This window comes from Gadus morhua, chromosome 16 (genome assembly GCF_902167405.1).
Source record: "Gadus morhua chromosome 16, gadMor3.0, whole genome shotgun sequence".
In the NCBI taxonomy this organism is placed as follows: Eukaryota; Metazoa; Chordata; class Actinopteri; order Gadiformes; family Gadidae; genus Gadus; species Gadus morhua.
The window spans coordinates 12,232,724-12,255,879 of record NC_044063.1 but is presented as its reverse complement, the minus strand read 5'-3'; the positions used below and the strand labels follow the sequence as shown (position 1 = coordinate 12,255,879).

The window sequence follows — 23,156 nt, the reverse complement described above, 5'->3', positions numbered from 1 at the left end:
ACTTAATTTCCTTGTTAGGGCCTATATTTTGAATAAATATATAGAAACTTGTTCACTGTGTGTCTCCCAATTTGTTATGTCGTCCTTGAGCCATGCGGTCATAACATCGGGTAATAGCTGATGTTACTTTCAGAAAGAAAAAAACACTTCTTAGGGCCCGTGTCCACCAAAAGCCTTTTTACAAATTTTATTTACATTTAAATCTTAAAACTAAATCTAAATAGAAAATTATTACAAATTAATTACTCTCCAAACTCCACATCGTAAAGGACCTGCTGCATCCTCATGCGCGCCTGGGCCCTTCTTTGGGTCGACAGCCTCCTCAATGATGGGACGAGGCTGAGCATAAAATGCTCATCCTCGTCCACAGCCAGTGTATTCTCCTTTTCTTTCTAGATGGAGGACAGGATTGATTGCTGGAACTCCTGCGTGGTGGTGGAGGTACAGGACGCAGCGGTGTGACCGTAGAGGTAGTGGGAGGAGATGGAGGAGAGGTGTCCACAGCGGACTCTGATAGGCTGGGAGAGGGAGGAGATATCTCCTCTTCACTTTGAGCCACCACCTGTGAAAGAAAGCATACATTTGTTTGTTTAAAATGTGCAAATTAAAATGGTGAATTCTTATAAATATCTCTACATCTGGCTTCACCTAACAAAAACCTTAAGAACACTAGAATGTTAGGGTATGTTTTTAGCATATGTTTTAGGCTACTAGCTTTTGTTATAGGCCTACCTCTCGTTGGGGAAACATACTGGGCGCTAGCAGGGCCAAGATCTCCGGTGCTATTTCCTGGCTATAATCTCCCTGCTCCATATTACTAGACGTCACCCTCTCCTTCACATGGCGCCCCAGGAAGCCCATGATCACCATATACTTCCACCTCTTGAAAGAGGTGGCACCGGCCCCACTTTTCTTCCTGTCCCTCTCTGCCTTCCTCTCCCTCAAATATTTATCCCGCAAGTATTTCCATTTCTTGCGGGACACTTCAGCTGTTCATACAAGATTATGTCTCTACAATTAGCAATTCACACAACCTACAAGGTTAATATCAAGCCTACCTATCAGTAACGTTAATACTAACTGCCAAATAAACGTTAATACTAACTGCCAATACGGGTGGCAGTTTGTACCTAACGGCTAATAGTTAAATGCGATAATATCATTAATAAACATGATAATAATATAAATAATGAATTAATAATTCTCACCTGTAACGCCCAGCATCGCTGAAATGTCTCGCCAGGCCTGGTTGCGTTTAGTTTGGTCGTGATACGCCTTTAACGTGAGGTCGTACAGGACCGGACACTCACTCACAGCTGTTATCAAGCTTTCGTCCGACATGTTTCAGTTTGTTTCAGTTTGAGTTCCGTTTATACTTTTAGCCTTGCCTCCTCCTCGATTTTAATTTGGTCGTTCAAAAGTTTTCTTCAAAAGTTCAACTTTTTTCAACGGGGGCGCGCGTCTAAAAGCGCGAGGCGCGTGGAGCGTTTAAACGCTCCACGCGGCTTTTTAAAAGGCGCGCTGCTTGCGCGTCCTGCCATAGAGAATGCATTGCAGACCGGCGCTCCGTCTTTTAAAAACGCTTTTGGTGGACACGGGCCCTTAGTTGTATGGTAGTACTCACTACCTGACTACTAATTGATATCAAAGAAGTCGTTGGTCTAGCAGCATTTGGTTAAAATTCACTATATTCATGCCTGAGAGTGAGGGCCAGAAGTGGATGGAAGCCTGGGGTTGGATATTGATGGTCTAACCTCTCTTAAGAAACGACCAAGCAAACAGGATTGTGTTTTATGGTAAAAAATGAAAGAATCATGAAAAATGTTGAATAAAATGTGAATTTATTTCTTACCTATTTTGACAAATATGTTGGTCAAACTAGTCATTACAGATTTATGTCTGATTGACTTTTAAAATGGCTACAATTGAGCTAAGCAAGGAATCGTCATAGAATGCTGGTAATGTTGTCTAAATTCAACAGAACTTCACTGGTTAAATGTATTTATTAAAACAACAATGACAAATCATTTAAATGTTTTTATGATCTGGGTGTGCCTCGTCTCAATAAAGCTTTCTTAGTGTTTTTCTCAGGCTGAAGGAGAATTATATAACATTTTGGTCCAAATAGGGCCAGTAACAGCCCAAAACTAGAAGATAGAATGGCAAATACCTCCACAGCATCGGCATATTTTCCAGGGGAGTTGATATAAGCGGGGATAAAGGCTATCCAAACAGCACAAAAGACCAGAGTGCTGAAGGTGATAAACTTGGCCTCATTGAAGTTATCTGGTAGATTCCGTGCCAAGAATGCTAGTAAGAAGCTGAGAATAGCCAGTAAGCCAATGTAGCCCAGTAATACTCCAAATCCTACTGTGGACCCCACTACACACTCAACTACTATCCTGTCATTGTAGTACTCTGTGTTTTCATGAGGAGCTGGTGAGGAAGACACAAGCCATGTTATACAAACTGCTGCTTGTATTAAAGTCAGAAATATGACAGTCCCTCTCTGTTGAACTGCCCCAAACCACTTCAGACTACCACCACCACCTGGTTTGGAGGACTTGAATACCGCCAGAACCACCATGGTCTTCACAAGGATACACGAGATACACAGCACAAAGCTGATTCCAAAGGCTACATGCCTAAACTGACAAGTCCACAGCCTTGGTTGACCAATGAAAAGCAAAGAGCACAAGAAGCATAGTTTGAGTGACAGCAGAATGAGGAAGCTAAGCTCTGAGTTGTTGGCCCTAACCACTGGCGTGGTCCGATGGCGGGTGAAGATTCCCAAAACAATAGTGCATAAAAGTGTGCCAGATAATGAGGCAGTCGTCAAGGAGATTCCCAGGGGTTCCACATAGGAAAGAAATTCCATGCTTTTGGGAATACAGTGATCACGCTGGATGTTGGACCAAAAATACTCTTGACAGCTGGTACATTTGGTTGAATCTAACGGATTACAGGAAGGAAGTTATTATACATTTTGGTAATTAATTTTGACATAATATGTGCATTGTATAAATATATGTGTTTCAAACAAACCTGTCCCATTGCTAACTTTTCCTTCTGAACAAGGGATGCAGTCGAAGCAGCAGAGAGGTTCACCCTTCTTTCTGGCCATGCGGGTGCCTGGGTTGCAACTCTTACTACACACAGATTCAGGAGGCTAAGGGAGAAAAAGTTAATTACATTAAAATAAATATATTATTAATCGAATTATTCTATTTAATTATTGAAACATGTCCCTGACAAAAGGTAAACAGACCTTTTGTGATTCAAAATTCCAAAAGATTTTGTCTTCATCAAGGATAAGGTCAATGATTTTTGAAGCCAATTCTTTGACCTCTCCCACATTGTTAACCTCTGTGCTTCCATCTGGGAGCCACCTCCAGTTCATCACATCATAGATTGGTAAAGCATCCCCATTCTCATCAAATGAGACTTGATCACCAAAGTCTGTAGTGAAATTGACCCTTTGCAAGTAATATAAAATCTGTATGCAAAAAACGTAAACTAAATTGAAACAAACATTTAATCAATGCAAACATTTTGAACTATTGATTTTCTCAAATGAAGATTTAATCAGAAAATAAATCACAGCGAAATAAGGCCATACAATTATATTGAACTGAAATCATACCTGCCATGGCTCTAGTCCCTGTAAACTGGCACAGCTTTGACCTTTAAAAGGCCCACTCCCTGGAACACACTGCAGGAGGTCATGTAGGGCATGTGCCAGGGCATATACTGCCTTGTACACATTGTACTCTGGCCTGAGGTTAGACAGATCAAGAAATTCCGTCTCAATATTCCTTAGAACCTCATTCCCTGTACATCGTCTTTCTTGAGTCTGACCTTCCACCTCCATTCCAGCAGAAACAAACTTACACTGAAATATGTGCTCCCAAAACTTCTTCACCTGATGAAGGGGGATTAATAAGCAAGCATAAACAGTATTGAGATCACATGTCTATTGAAGGTTTTCAAACAAGGCATATCAAAATCTGAGTCTATTAGGAGAAACCCGCACTAAGTTGTTGTCCTGGCTGCTGAGTGTGTCATTGTCAGGGCTTATGGTCAGTAGGAAGTCCCTTAGTCCTGGTATCTCTCCCCGGCGGATGGCAATGCCCAGAGTGCCTGCAAGAAAAGGCATGTAGCTGGGAGTATGGAGCACTTTGGCTGCGCTCCAGGCTTCGCTAGCAATCCATTGTAGGCCTGTTACATTCTGCTTCACTACCTGGGAATATATAATATACATTACTCAAAATATATGCATTAAGATTTTTTTTATTTCAATTTTGTATCTAGAGAAACATCTAATTAATTATATTACAAGCAATGTCAAACATGAAAAGAAAAAACATCTGCACTAGATCACTATTTCTTGAATAACCAACCTCTTCCATGAGATTAAGCATGTTGCTTGGATGCGCAAAAACAATGACCACATTGGATGTTGATTTCTTCATTATGCTAACGATCCTCTGCAGTTCAGCCACATCGTTCACCCACGGCAGAACCTCTAGATAAGCCAGACAGCCTCCACCAGACTGTGCCAGGTCTGACTGGAATAAGCGTGCGGCGTGGCGTCCGTAGTCTTCATCACTGATCAAAAGGCCAACCCAAGTCCAGTTAAACCGCCTGAGAATTCTGAGCATAGCCCGCACCTGGTTGGATAAATTAACATGTAATAGCTTCCGTAGTGTCAAGGCATCAAGGCATCAATAAACGTTTTAAGCCTTGAGATGCATGCAAATCATTTATGTTGCAAAAAGTGCAAAAAGAGTACAAATATTGTTTCTGTGGTAATGAAAGCTCCCTACCTGAAATGCATCGCTAGGAATAGTTCTAAAGAAAGATGGGAACCGGCTCCTGTCACTCAGACAGGAACATGTGGCAAAAAAACTCACCTGTCAAATAGTATATATATTATATATTAGTTTTGATCCATCTGCATCAATTTCATTCAGATTTATTTGGCCTTAGCCTTTATAAAGTAATGGCAATCATCAACCAGATGCTGTCCGATTGTCAAATAGGTGATAACTTACCATTGGTAGACTGTACAAGCTTACTATGCTAGAAACAGCTATAGTACGTGTTGAGGAAGTATCTCCCACGATTCCTAGCAGAGGAGGATTCCCGTTACAAATCTCATTCAATTGAAACGGCTCTCCTCTGCCACTGGTCATAGACAGAGCTGCACGGAATGAGATCCCTAGTTTGCCGCAGCTATCATATAGACTGTATCCCAACGATATATTAGGAAGCAGTTTAGAGTTTCTGTTAATTTCATCAACAGCAAAGGCCATGGTCTGGGCCTGTCTGAAACCTACAAGATCAAAACTAAAAAGTAAAATTCTTCAATATCTGATGTATGTTAACAAACTTGTTCCATGTCATTTTATAACAAAATTGCTAATCACTATCGTAAACATACCCATAGCAGATGGGATCTTTTGGCTCTGAAGTAAAATGTTCAGAAAAAGCACTGAAAAAATTGATCTCAAAGATCCCCCCCAAAACGACATCCCCGTATTTGTGCATGCCATTCAGATTAAATTGTCTCTGTAATCTACACAAGAAGGGCCCTGTTGAAGACATGTGAGAGGAGAAAGAGAGCAAAAATAAGCATATACATAAAAGCAAATGTGATTCTTTATGGGCTCTCATGACAGCCCTCCAATCATAATTTTCTCTTGCAAAATAAATTATTTCTGAAACATTTCACTCTATAAACACTCTAATGCCATCCCCTTTGCCAGTTGCATCATCATTTATTGTTTCAAATGCCTATCAGGACTTGGCAAAAGCTTTATGGGCGGGCCTGGACTGTATGGTTGGTGGCATTCCATAAATGTTTCAAAATATATACCATCTCTTTTTTGATCTGTATTGAAATAACAGCCACAAGCATAATTAACTCGTCATTACCACTAGATGGTAGTAACACATGTATAAATCACTGCCGATATTCAGTTGGCTATGCTCTTCTATGTTATTAATCAGTCTTGCTATAGCCTAGCCTGTGCCACTCTGTGTTGTTGTGTCTTGTTGTACCCCATCCTCATCCTGCAACACACCGTAAGAAAAGGTGTGCAATGCCAAGCTCACACTAGAGGACTTTTACATCTTAATAAAAGTCAGGAGAGCAGCTCACATTTCAAAACGGTCAAATGCTTAAATAAAGTATTTGAAGTAGGGTACGCGAGAAACGTGATAATAACTAGACCTGGTAGTGATGGGCCCCCGCAATACGTTCATTATGGACAAGACACACTCTCTTGATGTTCTATCGCTGAAACACTTGTCCTGCATTATACGTAATTTCTCTTTGAATTGTGCAACTCTCAATAATGGTAGGCTACACTTAAAAACACTATGAACATATCGCCCGTTTCAATTATCTAATTTATTGTAATAACCAGCATTCATTTCACTGTAGAGTGGGCTTCACTCTTCCCGTCTGTTGGTTTCAATTTTTAGGTTTTTGCATTTAAGAATAGTCCTTTACTTGTCATTATTCACACATCCGCATCTTAGTTGGAACTATTGAGGCATTAACCCCATAGGGTAAGACTGAATAAATGGTAGATGAGGGATTTCCAAAATAATTATGACCCTAAACAGCATAATCCAAGCATTATGTTACTAAACGATAGTGGCCACAGTACTTGCATATCAACAACTGGACCCGTAGCAACCTGACCCACAGCAGCGAGTCTGATGATGAAAATAAGGAGCATTTTGTTTTATTTACTTCAGCATGGGCCCTTTATATCTTCTTAGTAAGCAGGTTCTCGACTTACTACAGCGACCGCAATGTTGCCAAGTTTTAGTAGCCCGGAACATACATACGGCTCTCTAGTGGAATAATCTTTAATCATAATCGCTATCTAACTTTCAACAATGGTTTTTCAGGCTAAATAACGAGATAGTATTTCTTGTAAGCTATGTATTAGTAAGCATGTATTGAAGCTTATGTTGTAAGCTCTAATACACAGTTTCATGACTGCACATTATTGTAAACTGTTACCATTACAAGTTATTGATCTACGACTCAAAAAGTCACACGCCACTAGTGCAAGATGCTTTTCAAGGTATGAGGTCTTTGCAGTTTTTTTAATTGGTGACTCTGTTGTAATAAGCCATGCACATGTGCGATCTCAATGCAGTGTGTTTATTTTATTTAGAAATCATAATCATTGTTAGTCAAATAAATCAATACTAAATGAGGAATGTATTGCAACAGTGAAGACATCAATTGACAGGATTATAAGTTATAAACCCATTGAATTATTTTTACCCATTAAATGTTTTTTTGTGTTTTGATCCCGTCTGAATACAATTATAAAGCACTTAGGAAGCAAAATACATGAAATAGCAAAGATCTCCACAGCTACAGTGAACTTCCCAGGGGAACTGATATAAACTGGAATAAAAGTGATCCAAACAGCACAGAATATGAGCATACTAAATGTTATTAGTATAGCTTCATTAAAATTGTCAGGTAGTTTTCGGGCTAAAACAGCTAAAACAAAACAAAACACAGCAAGGAGCCCGATGTACCCAAGCACAGCCCAGAAAGTAAGTGGTAAGGTTTCTAATAGAGAAAGGGGGATTTAAAATCACCACAAAGTACATATCAGAAATGTTAAGCTTGCTGGTAGTTCTACCAGGAGGACTCAAATCACGGGCAGCTGGCCACCAATCACCAACTACCAATCACCTGCCCGCACCTGCTTTATAAAGAGTAGTCTAACATATGTTCTTGCTGCTCAGGTCTTCGTTCGATGCATGCTGCTGCTTTACTGTGCTTTCGACTTCGATTCTCGTATCTCTCGTCGCTCAGTTACAATGTCGGGTTATACCCACCCAGAGGTCGTAACGTTGGATTCTGATGAGGACGCTATCCCTCCATCTCCTGCCATATCGCGTAGGAGTTCTCGAATCAGTGTCTTGATGGTGCATTGTTAAGTTTGGAGGTTAACACTCTAAACAGCTCATGTTCGGATCAACCATCCGGCTCTGTTCCCTCCGCCTTCAAAGGCTACGCACCTGGCACGTGCCTTGCTACCATGGCTACTGCAGCCCCTGCGTTAGCCCCCGTAATGTATACTCTCTCTACAGCTCTACCAGCCCAGCTTCAGGGTAGGAGTTTTATTACGCATGCCGCAGCAACGGTTTCCCAGACCATAAAAAATAACATACTCCAGGGCAGAGATGTCAATCTCCAGGTTTACTGTTACCCTCCCCCGCCATTGAGCGCCAATGAGTTGTGTCCGTTCTTTTAAAAACTTCAGATCCCAGACTTGCGCGCAAGTTTGTCATCACTTTCGGTATCTACAGAGACATCATGTGCCAAGTTTATCCTGACAGGAGCATAGAACTCGACTCTTACCTTGCTATTATTGCCGACCTCAACCAGCGCTACGGGGGAACCTTATTTTACGAATATCACAAAGCGTTCTCTGCCAAGTCGGCTCAATGTATTGCTATGCTCAATGTGAGGATTGATTGGTCCACTACGGACACCGAGCTCCTGCTCTACCACTTCGGTGGCCATCAGTCACTTTCTTGCGCTATCTGTAGTTCCCACGGGCACACAACGGTGCTATGTCTTAAGGCCGCTATTACCGCCCCCGTCCATGCCTCCAAAACATCACTCGTCCACGGCGACGTACACGTAAGACAACCGAGCGATCGTCTCGGACGGGCTATCTTTTCGTTTAATGGGAGGCCCATCTGTTATAACTTTAATGAATCTGTCTGTTCTTTCCACAACTGTAAATTCTCCCACATCTGCAGTATTTGCAGGGACCTGCACTCGAAATCCACCTGCCCCCGCCGGCAAACCAAGGCAGGGGCCATCCCTCCAAGGGATTCTAAAATCTCACCCAACTACCCCAATCATCATTGCTTCTCCAGCATCATTCCTTTCATCTCACCCCGACCCCGGTTTTGTTGACCATCTCATCACGGGCCTTTCACAAGGGTTCCGGGTGGGAGTCCTTTCTCCGTTGTCTACTAAATACGTGGCAAAAAAACTCCAGTCAGCTCTGGCAGAACCGGAAATAGTGTCTGCTCTTCTGGCTAAAGAGCTCCTCAAAAACTACGTTATCGGCCCATTTAGTTCTCCCCCCTTTTCTTTCTTTAGAATAAATTCTCTCGGAGTCTCTACCCGGAGATATTCGGGGAAAAAACGTCTAATATTCGACATGTCCTCTACTCATTCTGACTCTATCGCTAGCGTTAACGAATGTATCCCACCAGAACCATTTTCGTTGTACTATGCCACTATCGACCACGCTATCACGTAAAAATCGCAGGCTAGGGAGCCTGGCTCGTTAAAGCCGACATTACGGATGCTTTTAAAATAATGCCCATTCATCGGTCCGATTGGCCGCTGTTCGGTGTGAAATGGCAGTCCAAATTCTACTTTGCAGTTAGGCTAACATTCGGGTGTAGGAGCAACCCCCACCTCTTAAATTTGCTATCCGAGGCCCTTTGCTGGATCATGCTAAAAATATTTTGGTTGCCATTCGTTCTACATCTGCTGGACGATTTCTTGCTCATTGACTTTCCATCCAACCAAACCAGCGTCCTGGATACTCTTAAGGGAGTGTTCAGTGAGATCAGTTTTCCCTTATCTAAAGAGAAAACAGAGGGGCCAGTTACCGCAATCGAGTTCTTAGGGATTCGCTTAGACTCAGATAGGATGCAAGCATCCCTCCCGGACGAGAAACTAAAGAGGATCAGATCTTTCTCGATGCGTTCATAACGTCTGCTGGAGTTACTAAACGTGCTCTCATTCCTAGGCCATCTCAATTTCGCCATGCGTATCATACCACAAGGGCGCTCATTTATCTCTCGCCTCCTAGATCTGGCACATTCAGTCCCAAAACTGAATGACTTAATGCACCTCAACGAAGGCTGCAGGTCCGATCTCAAATTCTGGTCGTTCCTCATCGCTAACTGGAATGGCATTTCCTTCTTCTACAACGACATGCCCGAATCATCTGATTCTCTCGAACTATTCACCGATGCGGCCCCCTCGGTCGGGTTCGGGGGTTTCTTCCAAGGGCAATGGTTCGCTGAGAGATGGCCAGTCGAATTCCGCACATTCGCCCTCGGGTCAGAGTCGTCTGCGCTGTTTGAGCTTTACCCTATCGTGGCAGCTAGCGTTCTGTGGGGCCAAGCATGGCGGCGTAAAAATTCTAACCATGTTTTGCGATAGCGAAGCTGTGGTGGCTATCATCAATAAAAAGCGATCTGCATGCCCGAATATCATGTCTATGCTCAGACGTCTCACCTGACAGTCCGTCACTCTCAATTTCATTATTAATGCTGAGCATATACCCATAATGGTCACCATAATGGTCTTGCTGATTCTCTCTCTCATTTCCGTTTTCAGGAATTCAGACGTCTATGCCCCGCTGCGAAACGGACCCAATAATCAGCCCACCCTTCCACGAACTCCGGCTGGATTAGGCAACGGGTTAAATTCGCTGCTAGACTCCGCGAGTATTTTTATGGCAAAAGCTCTAGCGCCATCCACCCTTAAAGCTTATAGCTACGCGTGGTCCATGTTTAATTTATTCTGCATTTCCATGCACGTATCAGTTCTTCCAGTGTCGGTCCCTGTCGTCTGCAATTTTATCGTCCACTGCTCCGAATCTCGTAGACATAAATTGTCTACGATTCGCGGGTACTTAGCTGGCATTCAATTTTATGCAAGATGCCAAGTTCCCGGCTCTCCTAGTCTATTTTCAGCTCCCGCAATCCGTCTCCTATTGAAGGGCATGTATAAATCGGGGCCAACAGTACCAGACAAACGCTCTCCTATCACTTTCGATATTTTGAATAGATTAGTGTGCTCTCTCAGAGCTGGGAGATTCCATCCTTATTTTAACATATTACTCGAGACAGCGTTCTACGGGGTCATGCGTCCAGGGGAATACACGTCTGCTACTCAGACTTTTGCTTTTTCCCTACACGGGGCCTGGCTTTCGCTGATGTCACCTTCTCTGCAAGGCATTTTTCCATCTTCTTAAAACGGTCTAAAAGCGATAGCCTAGGGGCAGGTGTTACTATTATCATTTCAAGAATCAACAACTCTCTCTGTCCTTACGCTTCCATGCTCCGGTATCTCAAGCTTCGGCAACGCACGTCCCCCGAATCACCTCTGTTTATTAACGGCCTGCCAATGACTTAAGAGTGGTTCAGAGTCCATCTTGCGAAGGTGGTAGAAGGGTGCGGCCTACCATCTCCCCTTCACACTAAGGCTTTGACTTCGAACTTCGTGATTCGAATATAATTCGAATATCAAAAAAAATAAAAATAATTCGAACGAATTAGGCAGCCCTTAATATTCGAACCTGTTATGGGCAGGCCAAGAGGGAGAGACGTCGGAGAACCCATGCAGTCTATTCATAATATTGTAATGACCACGGAAGAGGCAGTGAATGAAGTATTGATTAGACAGCGATTTATTAGAAACATAATAAACAGTTGGAACACGCAAGACCGGTAACCATAGCAACGCCGGTAAACAAACCTCGCAAAGCCCAATCAAGGGCTGAATCCGAATACTCATACTTATAGTATGCATTTTGTAGTACGCCACAAATATAGCGCGTCCGAATGCTCAGTGTGCATTGTGTAGCACGGAAAACGTTTCCGAATGCGTACTACCGCCACAGTATACAACGGTAGGTCGTTACCAGACTACTGGTGTGGTAACGAACGAAGAAGAGATGGCTGACCCGACACTACCAACAGCGGCTTAGAAAGACGTCATAGAAAGCGGCGAAAAAAAGAGACATTAAAAAGAGTAAAAAAGTAAAGTAAGTAATTAAGTAAAAAGACATTTTTAATTTAATAGCAACGATGACAAGATGGAAAACAGGTAACTTATCAAGGTAATTTTGCCGGCATCTGAGGGGAGACACGTCATCTCCAAACATCCGGTGGAGTTACGGCGGTGTTCGGAAGAGTTCAGAGGCGTTCTACGCATAGCTGTAGACCGTTCTAGGCGTTCTACGCATAGCTGTAGTAGACACTGAACATAAATAGTATGTACTAAGTACTCGGATTCAGCCCAGGTATTACTGAAGGCATTTAATGGTCAAAATATTATTAATAAATATTCGAATATATTCGAATACTAATATTAATAAACAAACGAACTTCGAATATGATTTTTGGCCAAAAGTCAAAGCCCTACTTCACACTGGCCACTCCTTCAGGATTGGAGCGGCAACCACAGCCGCTGAACAAGGGTTGCCAGACGCGTCCATCAAACGGCTGGGAAGGTGGTCTTCCACAGTTTACGAATCCTACATCCGTTTGAATCCAAGGTTCTTTCTTCAAGCGCACACGATGCTCTCTAACGTCGGTTAAGGCAGGTTTAACCCGTTTGCAACTATAGCTGTTTTTGGCGGCCTGTTTCCATTCTAGTTTTAGTCTAGTCTTTGTGTCAAGCTGTCACTTTAGTTTTTATTAGTTTTAGTCACGTTCATACTCTTTTCTAGTGATATCGAAATTCCGTTTAGATATTATCGAGATACAAGTGTGTAGATTTGTTAAATAAGGTAAACGGTTGAAAATTGATGTAGTTATGTCTTAAAAAGTTGAAGTTCCAGATGAACAAAATAACGTTATAACAGTTTTTATCGCCTAGTTTAGGTCAACGAAAATGAAGAGACATTTTAGCAGTCTCATTTTGTAAAACACTTTTTAGTCTCTTTTTTATTCTGATATGTACTTAATTATAGTTTTTGTCACATGACCAGCATTTACGTTGCGTCTTGTGTTCCTCACGCGATAAAGGTTTGTTGTTGACGACATTTAGTCATAATTTTCGTTGTCAAAGGTAACACTATTTGCAACTACTGGTAGGCCTACTAAACTCATAAAACAAAATTCGGCTATTTAACTCAAGGTTAACCTGCAGCAACCCCGGCGAGTGTGACCACGTCGGTTGATCATCTAGAAAACACTCTTGAGTTTGTTGTCAAGTCGGTGGCACAACATCAAAAAACTCAAGGTTCGCAGCGGCAACCCCGGTGAGTGCGTTGACCACAGCGCAGTGGTAACAACTCGGGCACTCGTGAGTATGACCACGTCGGTGGCACGTTATCTAATACTCATGGTTTGACTGCAGTAACCCCGGTGAGTGCGTTGACCACGTCGGTGGGCACAACTCAGGCACTCGTGAGTTCGTTGCACACGTCGGTGTGGTACAACACAGAACTCAACACAGACCTTTTCTGCAATCATGCTCACCTGGTCTTCATCTCCAATCAACTCCCCTTCATAAACCCTTGGATTCCCTGCTGTCGGTGCCAGATCGTACTACGCAATACTGTGGTAATGATACACGCCTGGCTCAAGTATTCGTGTTACCTCGCTCTCGCTCTTTCGTCTCTTGTTGTTTTTGACCACAACCCAACTCTGTTTTCCTCTGCCTGCAGTTATCCGGATCCTTCGCTCCAGCTCGCCTGCCTCGCTCCTTCCCCGGCAACCTCATCCACTACCTGCCTCCTCGCCTCGTACAATAAACCCTTTTTTCATCAATTCAACTTCGTCTCCGTCTGCTCTTGGGTTCAGCATCGTTTAACCATAACACATGTGAATTTAATTACCACGCCGGTGGCATAATATCAAACGCTCAAGTGCAGGGCACTCGGAGTTCAGTGACCACGTCGGTTGTACAACACGGAAGTACACAATATTTGCTGCAGCAACACCGATGAGTGCGTGACCACGTCGGTGGCACAGCTCGGGTACTCGTGAGTTTGTTGACCACATCGGTGGTTCAACACAAAGTTGTTGAACCACATTTGGCCGCCAATCACCAACTTCCAGGGGAAGGCTCCGCCCCTGCTAGTCCTGGCAGGATACGCCGAGTCCGCACGTCATCCTGGATCAGTGACGGGGCTCATGCCAAAGATTTACCATGCAAAATATTCTCATGTCGTCATTTAATTAAATCCTGTTCATACTTATCGGTGATCGAGTCTTTATGGGAGAACTTGAACAAATGTAAAGTTTAATTCAGTCATTCTCTGCTGTACAGGCCCAAACCATTTCATAACATTATCACCTGGCAGTGTAGCTCTGAAGTCCATTAACGCAACCAGAGTTTTGCCCAGAACACAAGAGATACAGAGGACAAATTTGATCCCAAAAGCTGTGTGGCGAAACATACAGGACCAGTCTGAAGGTGGACCAATGAAAGTCAGAGAACACAGGAAACATAAAGCCAAGGAGAAGAGAAGCAGGAAGCTCAGCTCAGAGTTGTTGGGCCTAACAATAGCAGATGCTCTGTGCTGGAAGAAGACTATAGCTGTAACAATGGTTAAACAGGCTCCTACAACTGAGAATGCTGCCAAAATAATTCCCAGGACCTCATGCATGGAGAGAAACTCAACAGGCTTAGGAAGACATACGTTTTTCTCTTCATTTGGCCAGAACTCATTGGTGACGATGATGGGTGAAGATTCCCAAAACAATGGTGCATAAAAGTGCACCAAATGCAGCATGGACACATGTGAAATGTGCTGTTTCTGTGATAAATCTACAACTGCTGGACCTTCTCTCTGGCATTACAACCGGTAACCAAACCTCTTAATCCTGTGCCTCGGTACCTGTAGTTTTCCAGGTGACGTTACAGCTCGCACACAGCTTGCAGCAGTTTTAAGAAACAGTGTTCACACTCTTGTATGATAAGGGCTGTAGTAATGAGTTTGGATCCACGCCAAGTATGAGCATGTCGAGCATCATCTGGCTCTTAGATGTTACATAGGTAATTTTTCTCATAATGCATATTCTTTTTTTTACCGGCTGTCGAGTATGGCTCTGTTGGTCAATTGGTTGGTCGAAATGCACTTGTTTGACCAAATTCTCATTGGTCGGTGCTACGTCCCCCTGATAACTCTTACCATGCTGGAGGTGCTGTTTTCCCACTTTGGCCTTTTTTGCAGCAGGTGCACCTGATTGGCCTGATTGGCCTATAAAAGGAGGAAGACATCCAGCCTTTCTGTCTCTCGCTGCCTGGGTGACAGCAGCTGCTGCTGCCAAACCCTTGTCTTCTTTATTTTGGTTTTGTTGCACATTCTCACTACACCAGTCCATAACACACTACACATAGTTAAGCTGCCATCCACACTGAAACTTAATTTCCTTGTTAGGGCCTATATTTTGAATAAATATATAGAAACGTATTCACTGCCTGTCTCCCAATTTGTTATGTTGTGCATGAGCCATGCGGTATGAGGGGCCGCCTGGGACAGAATTCATACTTGGTCTTACACACACTATTATACTCTCTCACATACACTATTATACTCTCTCACATACACTATTATACTCTCTCACATACACTTATATACTCCCTCACATACACTACTATTCTCTCTCACATACACTACTATTCTCTCTCACATACACTACTATACTATCTCACATACATGACTATACACTCTCATACTTACATGTAAAAGGAGTTTAGTAGTTTGAATGAAACGGAAGTGAGTTTGAATGAAATGGAAGTGAGTTTGAATGAAACGGAAGTGAGTTTGAATGAAACGGAAGTGAGTTTGAATGAAACAGACGTGAGTTTGAATGAAACGGAAGTGAGTTTGATTCCTCGGTTCCTGATGGGGTGGGCCGCCTGTCAATCATAGTGGCACTGGCCCACATTGGTCCCCGCCTATATTATCTAATGGGCTTGCTGCTTTGAAAGTAAAGCTAGCACCACCAACTCAAGACGTACAGTAGGCCTACGTCCACACCAGAAGCGAGTTTAGCGACCAAATCGCCGGAAGTCATTCACTTTCTATGGGCAAGAGCGACCAAAGCGACCAAAGCGACCAACGCTACCAGCGGCCAAAGTTGAGCGACCAGAGCGTCCAAAAAAAGTTGAAAACTTTTTAACTTTATGCAAATAACTATGACGCGCTTCAGTATTAATCATACTTGGTATTGATCGCGGCTGTAACTGGGCACCCGGTGTTGTACGACCTAACCCTTTTTCAGTTCAGAGATCGAAACGCCATAGTGGTTTGGATACCAAGTGATGATAAGCGGGATTATTTATACATCTAGAACGTTCATATTTAAGCGGGAATCATTTTCATTTGCTCTACATGCCACCAATCTAACCAACTAATCGCGTGTAGCATGCTTTAAACAAAACCCAAAAAGTTTTTGAAATCGTCACATAAACAAACTAATCGACAAGACGAGGGATAAATGACAAGGGATATATCTCTTGTCGTTTATCCCTCTATTCCTCACTATTCACGGAGCCTGAGGTGAATAATTGTTAATTAAATAGTCTAGATAGATAGATAGCCTAGTCAAGTCTTTATTAATACCAAACTACACAAATCGTCGGGAATCCATTTAGGTGGTTCGGCCCACACAGGACAGTAGCCTGCAAGACCACACAGAACAAGTCTGACTGGACACACACACAATACATCACATTAAAACTAGACACGCGTTGATAGATAGATAGACAGATAGGCCTAGATAGATAGATAGATATGTTCCGTTATTTGCCTTGCGGAGCCAACCAGTCCCGTGCACGTATGCAAATTAGCCATGTGCGCCAATGTCTAATATTTGTTTTGAGTGCGACGAATGAGTGCAGATCATGATTTGCAGATGCAGATCAGTGAAACATATTTTAACTAGCCTACTACAGCACGCAGGGGTTTTTGTTCTCGGTTGTAATTAGCCTACATTTTAGGAGTTTTTTTATATTGGGGGGAATCACTGTCCTACTTGTTGTCGAAGCACTTTATCCAACAAGCTAAACCGTCTCGGCAATATGGCCAAAGTGTATGAGAGTTCACTCTTTGATATGGCTGTCTGTACTAAAAGCATACGGCTCCTTTAAATGCGTCTGCATAATTGAATTGTATGTCATGAGCGACTTGAGCGACCAAAGCGAACAGAAATATTCGCAGCGAAACTTTGTGAGCGACCAAAGCGTCTGGTCGCTCCTGGTGTGGACGTACGGTTAAAAAGGAACAATTAAATCAAGCAGCAGAAACAACCGTGGCAAAAAGATGTCAGTGGTATTTCTTCTTATTTACTTTATTTTCCACGGTCACTTTTTGTTTGTGGAGATAAATGGTAATGAGGAAACCCTTCCGTTTCATTCAAACTCACTTCCGTTTCATTCAAACTCACTTCCGTTTCATTCAAACTCACTTCCGTTTCATTCAAACTCTCTTACACATACTACTATACTCTCTTACATACACTGCTATACTCTCTTACACATACTACTATACTCTCTTACATACACTACTATACTCTCTTACACATACTACTATACTCTCTTACATACACTACTACACTCTCTTACATACACTACTATACTCTCTTACATACACTACTATACTCTCTTACATACACTACTATACTCTCTTACATACACTACTATACTCTCTTACATACACTACTATACTCTCTTACACACACTACTATACTCTCTTACACATACTACTATACTCTCTTACATACACTACTATACTCTCACATACACTACTATACTCTCTTACATACACTACTATACTCTCTTACATACACTACTATACTCTCTTACATACACTACTATACTCTCTCACATACACGACTATACACTCTCATACTTACATGTAAAAGGAGTTTAATAGTGTGTGTGTATGAGTATAGTGGTGCATATGCGAGATTATAATAGTGTGTGTAAGACCAAGTATGAATTCTGTCCCAGGCGGCCCCTCATAATGCGGTCATAACATCGGGTAACAGCTGGTGTTACTTTCAGAAAGAAAAAAACTCTTCTTAGTTGTATGGTAGTACTCTGCTTCACTACCTGACTACTAATTGATATCAAAGAAGTCGTTGGTCTAGCAGCATTTGGTTAAAAAAAATACAAAAAGTATGTAGTCCAGGTCTGGGTTGTATTGGATACATTATTCGATATATTAATGTCTGAGAGTGAGGGCCAGAAGTGGATGGAAACCTGGGGTTGGATATTGAGAGTCTAACCTCTCTTAAGAAATGACCAAGTAAAACAGGATTGTGTTTTATGGTAAAAAATCAAAGAATCATGAAAAATGATGAATAAAATGTGAATTTATTTCTTCCCTATTTTGACAAATATGGTAGTCAAACTATGCATTACAGATTTATGTCTGATTGTCATTAAAAATGGCTACAATTTGGCTAATCAAGGAATCGTCATAGAATGCAGGCAATGTTGTCTAAATTCAACAGAACCTCAGTGGTTAAATTTATTTATTAAAACAACAATGACAAATCATTTAAATGTTTTTATGATCTGGGTGTGCCTCGTCCCAATAAAGCTTTCTTAGTGTTTTTCTCAGGCTGAAGGAGAATTATATAACATTTTGGTCCAAATAGGGCCAGTAACAGCCCAAAACTAGAAGATAGAATGGCAAATACCTCCACAGCATCGGCATATTTTCCAGGGGAGTTGATATAAGCGGGGATAAAGGCTATCCAAACAGCACAAAAGACCAGAGTGCTGAAGGTGATGAACTTGGCCTCATTGAAGTTATCTGGTAGATTCCGTGCCAAGAATGCTAGTAAGAAGCTGAGAATAGCCAGTAAGCCAATGTAGCCCAGTAATACTCCAAATCCTACTGTGGACCCCACTACACACTCAACGACTATCCTGTCATTGTAGTACTCTGTGTTTTCATGAGGAGCTGGTGAGGAAGACACAAGCCATGTTATACAAACTGTTGCTTGTATTAAAGTCAGAAATATGACAGTCCCTCTCTGTTGAACTGCCCCAAACCACTTCAGACTACCACCACCACCTGGTTTGGAGGACTTGAATACCGCCAGAACTACCATGGTCTTCACAAGGATACACGAGATACACAGCACAAAGCTGATTCCAAAGGCTACATGCCTAAACTGACAAGTCCACAGCCTTGGTTGACCAATGAAAAGCAAAGAGCACAAGAAGCATAGTTTGAGTGACAGTAGAATGAGGAAGCTAAGCTCTGAGTTGTTGGCCCTAACCACTGGCGTGGTCCGATGCCGGGTGAAGATTCCCAAAACAATAGTGCATAAAAGTGTGCCAGATAATGAGGCAGTTGTCAAGGAGATTCCCAGGGGTTCCACATAGGAAAGAAATTCCATGCTTTTGGGAATACAGTGATCACGCTGGATGTTGGACCAAAAAGACTCTTGACAGCTGGTACATTCGGTTGAATCTAACGGATTACAGGAAGGAAGTTATTATACATTTTGGTAATTCATTTTGACATAATATGTGCATTGTATAAATATATGTGTTTCAAACAAACCTGTCCCATTGCTAACTTTTCCTTCTGAACAAGGGATGCAGTCGAAGCAGCAGAGAGGTTCACCCTTCTTTCTGGCCATGCGTGTGCCTGGGTTGCAGCTCTTACTACACACAGATTCAGGAGGCTAAGGGAGAAAAAGTTAATTACATTAAAATAAATAAATAATTAATCAAATTATTCTATTTAATTATTGAAACATGTCCCTGACAAAAGGTAAGCAGACCTTTTGTGATTCAAAATTCCAAAAGATTTTGTCTTCATCAAGGATAAGGTCAATGATTTTTGAAGCCAATTCTTTGACCTCTCCCACATTGTTAACCTCTGTGCTTCCATCTGGGAGCCACCTCCAGTTCATCACATCATAGATTGGTAATGCATCCCCATTCTCATCAAAAGAGACTTGATCACCAAAGTCTGTAGTGAAATTGACCCTTTGCAAGTAATATAAAATCTGTATACAAAAAACGTAAACGAAATTGAAACAAACATTTAATCAATGCAAACATTTTGAACTATTGATTTTCTCAAATGAAGATTTAATCAGAAAATAAATCACAGCGAAATAAGGTCTGTACAATTATATTGTACTGAAATCATACCTGCCATGGCTCTAGTCCCTGTAAACTGGCACAGCTTTGACCTTTAAAAGGCCCACTCCCTGGAACACACTGCAGAAGGTCATGTAGGGCATGTGCCAGGGCATATACTGCCTTGTACACATTGTACTCTGGCCTGAGGTTAGACAGATCAAGAAATTCAGTCTCTTTATTCGTTAGAGCCTCATTCCCTGTACATTGTCTTTCTTGAGTGTGACCTTCCACCTCCATTCCAGCAGAAACAAACTTACACCGAAATATGTGCTCCCAGAACTTCTTCACCTAATGAAGGGGGATTAATAAGCAAGCATAAGCAGTATTGAGATCATATGTCTATTGAAGGCGTTCAAACAAGGCGTATCAAAATCCGAGTCTATTAGGAGAAACCCGCACTAAGTTGTTGTCCTGGCTGCTGAGTGTGTCATTGTCATGGCGTATGGTCAGTAGGAAGTCCCTGAGTCCTGGTATTTCCCCCCGGCGGATGGCAATGCCCAGAGTGCCTGCAAGAAAAGGCATGTAGCTGGGAGTATGGAGCACTTTGGCTGCACTCCAGGCTTCGCTAGCAATCCATTGTAGGCCTGTTACATTCTGCTTCACTACCTGGGAATATATAATATATTACACAAAATATATGCATTAAGATTTTTTTTATTTCAATTTTGTGTCTAGAGAAACATCTAACGAATTATATTACAAGCATTGTCAAACATGAAAAGAAAAAACATCTGCACTAGATCACTATTTCTTGAATAACCAACCTCTTCCATGAGATTAAGCATGTCGCTTCGATGCGCAAAAACAATGACCACATTGGATGTCGATTTCTTCATTATGCTAACGATCCTCTGCAGTTCAGACACATCGTTCACCCACGGCAGAACCTCTAGATAAGCCAGACAGCCTCCACCAGACTGGGCCAGGTCTGACTGGAATAAGCGTGCGGCGTGGCGTCCGTAGTCTTCATCACTGATCAAAAGGCCAACCCAAGTCCAGTTAAACCGCCTGAGAATTCTGAGCATAGCCCGCACCTGGTTGGATAAATTAACATGTAAAAGCTTGCGTAGCGTCAAGGCATCAATAAACGTTTTAAGCTTTGAGTTGCATGCAGATCATTTATGTTGCAAAAAGTGCCAACAGAGTACAAATATTGTTTCTGTGGTAATGAAAGCTCCCTACCTGAAATGCATCGCTAGGAATAGTTCTAAAGAAAGATGGGAACCGGCTCCTGTCACTCAGACAGGAACATGTGGCAAAATAACTCACCTGTCAAATAGTATATATATTATATATTAGTTATGATCCATCTGCATCAATTTCATTCAGATTTATTTGGCCTTAGCCTTCATAAAGTAATGGCAATCATCAACCAGATGCCTTGTCCGATTGTCAAATAGGTGATAACTTACCATTGGTAGACTGTACAAGCTTACTATGCTAGAAACAGCTATAGTACGTGTTGAGGAAGTATCTCCCACGATTCCTAGCAGAGGAGGATTCCCGTTACAAATCTCATTCAATTGAAACGGCTCTCCTCTGCCACTGGTCATAGACAGAGCTGCACGAAATGAGATCCCTAGTTTGCCGCAGCTATCATATAGACTGTATCCCAACGATATATTAGGAAGCAGTTTAGAGTTTCTGTTAATTTCATCAACAGCAAAGGCCATGGTCTGGGCCTGTCTGAAACCTACAAGATTAAAACTAAAAAGTACAATTCTTCAATATCTGTTCTATATTAACAAACTTGTTCCATGTCATTTTATAACAACATTTCTAATCACTATCGTAAACATACCCATAGCAGATGGGATCTTTTGGCTCTGAAGTAAAATGTTCAGAAAAAGCACTGAAAAAATTCATCTCAAAGATCCCCCCCAAAACGACATCCCCAAATTTGTGCATGCCATTCAGATTAAATTGTCTCTGTAATCTACACAAGAAGGGACCTGTTGAAGACATGTGAGAGGAGAAAGAGAGCAAAAATAAACATATACATAAAAGCAAATGTGATTCTTTATGGGCTCTCATGACAGCCCTCCAATCTCAATTTTCTCTTGCAAAATAAATGATTTCTGAAACATTTCACTCTATAAACAGTCTAATGCCATCCCCTTTGCCAGTTGCATCATTATTTATTGTTTAAAATGCCTATCAGGACATGGCGAAAGCTTTATGGGCGGGCCTGGACTGTATGGTTGGTGGCATTCCATAAATGTTTCAAAATATATTCCATCTCTTTTTTGTTCTGTATTGAAATAACAGCCACAAGCATAATTAACTCGTCAGTACCACTAGATGGTAGTAACACATATGTATAAATCACTGCTGATATTCAGTTGGCTATGCTCTTCTATGTTATTGATCAGTCTTGCTATAGCCTAGCCTGTGCCACTGTGTGTTGTTGTGTCTTGCTGTACCCCATCCTCATCCTGCAATACACTGTAAGAAAAGGTGTGTAATGCCAAGCTCACACTAGGGGACTTTTACATCTTAATAAAAGTCAGGAGAGCAGCTCACATTTCAAAACGGTCAAATGCTTAAATAAAGTATTTGAATTAGGGTACGCGAGAAACGTAATAGACCTGGTAGTGATGGACGCCCGCAATACGTTCATTATGGACAAGACACACTCTCTTGATGTTCTATCGCTGAAACACTTGTCCTGCATTATACGTAATTTCTCTTTAAATTGCGCAACTCTCAATAATGGTAGGCTACACTTAAAAACACTATGAACATATCGCCCGTTTCAATTATCTAATTTATAGTAATAACCAGCACTCATTTCACTGTAGAGTGGGCTTCATTCTACCCGTCTGTGGGTACCAATTTTTAGGTTTTTGCATTTAAGAATAGTCCTTTACTTGTCATTATTCACATATCCACATGTTAGTTGTAACTATTGAGGTTTTAACCCCATACGATAAGACTGAATAAATGGTAGATGAGGGATTTCCAAAATAATTATGTGCCTAAACAGCATAATCCAAGCATTATGTTACTAAACGATAGTGGCCACAGTACTTGCATATCAACAACTGGACCCGTAGCAACCTGACCCACAGCAGCGAGTCTGATGATGAAAATAAGGAGCATTTTGTTTTATTTACTTCAGCATGGGCCCTTTATATCTTCTTAGTAAGCAGGTTCTCGACTTACTACAGCGACCGCAATGTTGCCAAGTTTTAGTAGCCCGGAACATACAAACGGCTCTCTA

The 23,156-nt window shown here is 41.9% G+C and overlaps 1 protein-coding gene across 1 annotated transcript; it reads right to left on the bottom strand.

The window, feature by feature from the left end:
• Positions 1 to 2,038: 2,038 nt before the first annotated feature.
• LOC115561154 (extracellular calcium-sensing receptor-like) lies at positions 2,039 to 21,898 on the bottom strand. The gene is made up of 15 exons (XM_030380973.1): positions 21,735 to 21,898; positions 21,346 to 21,640; positions 21,116 to 21,202; positions 20,698 to 20,967; positions 20,333 to 20,539; positions 19,943 to 20,221; positions 19,567 to 19,794; positions 19,344 to 19,467; positions 19,057 to 19,250; positions 4,827 to 4,913; positions 4,028 to 4,240; positions 3,644 to 3,916; positions 3,269 to 3,496; positions 3,046 to 3,169; positions 2,039 to 2,952 (listed from the first exon to the last, which is right to left on the bottom strand). Exons 1-15 carry the CDS (start codon positions 21,896 to 21,898, stop codon positions 2,039 to 2,041), a joined length of 3,687 nt encoding a protein of 1,228 aa, XP_030236833.1.
• Positions 21,899 to 23,156: the final 1,258 nt, after the last annotated feature.

Coding starts and splice junctions, on each gene's coding strand:
- LOC115561154 (XM_030380973.1), bottom strand. CDS start 21,898: ATGTCTTCAACAGGTCCCTTCTTGTGTAGATTACAGAGACAATTTAAT. Junction 21,203..21,345: donor GCTTGTACAGTCTACCAATG/GTAAGTTATCAC, acceptor ACTATTTGACAG/GTGAGTTATTTTGCCACATG. Junction 20,222..20,332: donor GCAGCCAGGACAACAACTTA/GTGCGGGTTTCT, acceptor CCCCTTCATTAG/GTGAAGAAGTTCTGGGAGCA.